This window comes from Olea europaea, unplaced genomic scaffold, assembly GCF_002742605.1.
Source record: "Olea europaea var. sylvestris unplaced genomic scaffold, O_europaea_v1 scaffold439, whole genome shotgun sequence".
In the NCBI taxonomy this organism is placed as follows: domain Eukaryota; kingdom Viridiplantae; phylum Streptophyta; class Magnoliopsida; order Lamiales; family Oleaceae; genus Olea; species Olea europaea.
In genome coordinates this window covers 262,273-265,921 of record NW_019262696.1, presented here as the reverse complement: position 1 = coordinate 265,921, position 3,649 = coordinate 262,273, and the positions used below count along the sequence as shown (strand labels likewise).

Below are 3,649 nucleotides of genomic sequence, written 5' to 3'. Positions count from 1 at the left end.
ATTAAGCGGGGTAGGGCAGGGTGCCCCGTTTATATATATATATATATATATATATATATATGTATATATATTATTTTTTACATTTTCAAAATTTTGAATTACATCATTATTAGAGAATAAAATACAAATTCAAAATGGACTTTTAACAGGTGAATTGTTTAAAAATAAAATTATTTTTAATCTTTTTTTCTTTCAAGGGACAGGGTATCCTTGTCCCACCCCGCACCATGACGCTGCCCCGCCCCGCCCCGCCCCGCCCCGTCGAGCCAATTCGTTCGGGATGGGCTTTTTTGCCTCATTCGGAGCGGGACGGGACGAGTTTTTTCCCCATCACTACTACAGTTCGTTCCAGTCCCCCCAAATCCTGGTTAAAGTGAATTGCATAATTGACAATATTAAGAATTTCACACATACTAGAGGTTGATTAATTTAATGGTGTGTTTGAGCTCTATTTATGTTAGAAAAATAGGTTTTGCAATGGTGTTTTTTTGAAAATTTGCGTGATAAAAAATTAGGTAAAGTGTGAATTGACATGTAAAATTATTTTATTGAAAAACGTAATAAAAATAGTTTGGAGGAAAATAAATTTTTATTGGAGAAGGGTCTAGCGGCTTAAATGATCCGGTCTACAGGAACCAGCGGTAGAGTATGATTATTTGCCATCAAGACAATGATCGGTGGATGCGCCGATAAAAGCTCACTCAAAGTCACTTGTTTACGACTCCCAAAGAGTTTCTCTTTCTCTCTCTGTCTCTGGCAAAAATCAGTAGTGAGAGAACGGTGGTGGTGGCTAGTGTACGCCAGTTGGTATAGTACGAACCCAACAACCTCCACCGTTTGAAAGGAGATCTATACTCCCCTGTCCCCCAGCCACCTATACATATACATTCCTATATATCGATCGATACGCACACATTTCTTTCTGTAATTACATGATCACTTCACCACTGTGATTCGGGTCGGGTTTCGGATGGATCCGATGATGAATGACGGCGGAAGAGGAATGTACAGCTATGGCGAGATATGGCCGGGGTTTGCTAATGCGACGTCGTATGGAAATGTGGGTATGGATCTAATGATGACTGACCACAGATCGAATATTAATTCGAGAAAGCGGCGCGACAGGGATGAGCGTGTTAAAGGAGCTTCCAGTAGCAACAGCGATGGCAATAATAGTAATAATGCCGTGGTAAATTCTTGTCTGAGAATTTAACTCAATTTTTGTGTAAATTTACAACATACTTCCATTAGTTCCTTTACAATAAATGTTAAGTTATATTTATTCGTCTGACCAAAATATATTTATTTGAAAATGAAATTTATATTCAAAAGAACGAATTTCTAAAAGAAATCTTCAGGCGAGAGAATCGGTGTATTCTGTAGTCACTAACTGAATTCGGATTCGTGGTTGTTTTGGTATCCGGGTAAATGATTGTGAGGTTTACAATATGAGTTTGGACAGACTTTCTAATAATTTTGATCTTTTGAATTCTCATGCTTTTTGCTATTTGCGCATGACTGTATATGTACATGTATTGAAAGGGACACAAAAATAGACACGCATGAGCAAATTTTTTATTTTTTATTTTTTTATTTTGTGTTTTACTGTGATGGAGTTAACTTTTTATTTATTTATTTACTTTTTGGTAATTCCTTTCATTTTTGTTTTATGTTCCGTATGGATTTTTGGTGTTGTGCAGAATGAAGGAAATAATAAACGGTTAAAGACGTTGAGATCGAATGAAAATTGTGAAAATAAAGCAGAAGAAGAAGGGAATTCAGGCGAGGAGGCAGAGCAGCCTACAAAATTGGCCGAACCTCCAAAGCAAGACTACATCCACGTTCGCGCTAGAAGAGGTCAAGCCACTGATAGTCACAGTTTAGCTGAAAGAGTAATTTCTTTACTCTCCCCTTTTATTTTATTTTACTTTATTATTTTTTTTTTTTCAAGATGTAATTTTCTGTTGTTCAACTGTATGATAATTATCAATTAAGAAAGTAATTACGTTACCATGACAGTGTATTTATGATTGATGAATAAATAGCAGATCATGGAAATCCATGCCAAATGACTTTTCTTAATTTCCCCTTTGTGCAGGCAAGGAGGGAAAAAATAAACGAGAGGATGAAAATTCTCCAAGATCTTGTCCCTGGATGTAATAAAGTGAGCATTAACATTTCTCTGGCTTTATTGTCTCCTTAAGTAACACTGATTATTTTGCTTGAATGATTTCCCTTTTTTCTCCCTGCTCTATTATCTATTGGAATATATGTAATCTCAATGATTTTCTTGTGCAACTCCTCGATGTGCCATATATTTATTTGAAAACAAAAACCAGCTACTGGCCTCGTTTCAATTTTATTTTGATGAAAATATTCTACATCTACTTAGAACTTATGGCCAATTATGACTCCTTTACAGTTGACATTTTGAATTATTTGCAGCCTGCCATTTTCGGTTGCCTTCTATGCTTTATATTCACAGTGGAAAATGTTTGTGTGGGATCATGAAATGTTTTCATACATGCACCTGAGTCTTGGCCATATAGCCATTTTTGTAGTGTCCTCCATTTTGTCCCAAGAAGGTTATCCGGCCGCCATTTGCACTCCAACAATCATGTTGATTTGGTTAGGGTTTTGATATCATATATTTTCCTACACGTTGCATAAGTATTAATAGGAAAAATTAAGGGAAAATTGGGTCTTTGACGACCCCCTGTACACGCATTGCTTGCTGATGGTGAGGATTTATGTTATAGCACCTTCCATCCGCATATCATCTTTTGATTGGTGTGATCGTTATCAACAAACTAATTCTTGTTTGATTCTGTTTTTCACTTTTTAATGATTTGGGCCTACATGGCAGTGGTTATCTTGCCATGTTACAAGGGAAAATTCTGCTGTTCCTTTATTTGAGATAATTATTATGAAGTCATGTATTCTGTGTTCATTAACTTCCTTTCAATTTTCTGAAAGGAAAATCGGTTCATCACGCGCTGTGTGCTTTGAGGGGAGGGTAAGGCTTATTTTGTTTCTCCTAGCCAGGAGGTTCTCTAGGAGCAAACCCCCTTGAAAGTATCACACACACATACACGATACACAAAAATCCACCTAAACTGTTCCTGTGCAATTGGAATTCTAAGTATGACTTCTGAAAGAACTTAATGTATTTTGTGTTGTATATAAAGTAACTAATCTTCATCCAAAGCAATCAGCACTTTTGGGAATGTTTAAAAAAATTGAATCTGACAATCCAAGTGAAGGAGCTTACTCTAAGTGAAGGAGCTTACTCTTAGGCAGTAGAAGTTGTTGCTGATATAGAATATAAATCTTGGTAAGTTCTTGTGCAACATCCGGAGACATAATACCAACTTGAGTGAATTTCTCATTCTAGTAATTCGATGAGATTTGGGTTTCAGTACAGAAGCCAGCTTATTTATTTTGTTCATATTTTACAAATAAAATTTAGTGTTTTGGTGCCTGGTAAATTTTTATGAAGAAATATGAGAGGGGTTTCTTTGGATTCAGGTTATTGGCAAATCACTGGTCCTTGATGAAATAATTAATTACATCCAGTCTTTACAACGTCAAGTTGAGGTCTCTCTCGCTTTCTCTCTCTCTTCCCCCCCCCCCCCCCCCCCCCCCCCCC

At 36.7% G+C, this 3,649-nt stretch overlaps 1 protein-coding gene across 2 annotated transcripts in view; it reads left to right on the top strand.

Annotated features, from left to right (window-relative positions):
- Nucleotides 1-614: 614 nt before the first annotated feature.
- LOC111387943 (transcription factor BPE) overlaps nt 615-3,649 on the top strand; it is an 8,056-nt gene continuing 5,021 nt past the window's right edge. Inside the window, exons 1-4 of one of the 2 annotated variants that reach the window (XM_023012577.1) lie at nt 615-1,189; nt 1,701-1,892; nt 2,099-2,164; nt 3,529-3,597. In XM_023012577.1, coding sequence (XP_022868345.1) covers nt 971-1,189; nt 1,701-1,892; nt 2,099-2,164; nt 3,529-3,597 — 546 coding nt within the window. In that variant the 5' untranslated portion in view covers nt 615-970. The remainder of the gene's footprint in view (nt 1,190-1,700; nt 1,893-2,098; nt 2,165-3,528; nt 3,598-3,649) is intronic. The other variant, XM_023012576.1, reaches the window with a different exon arrangement.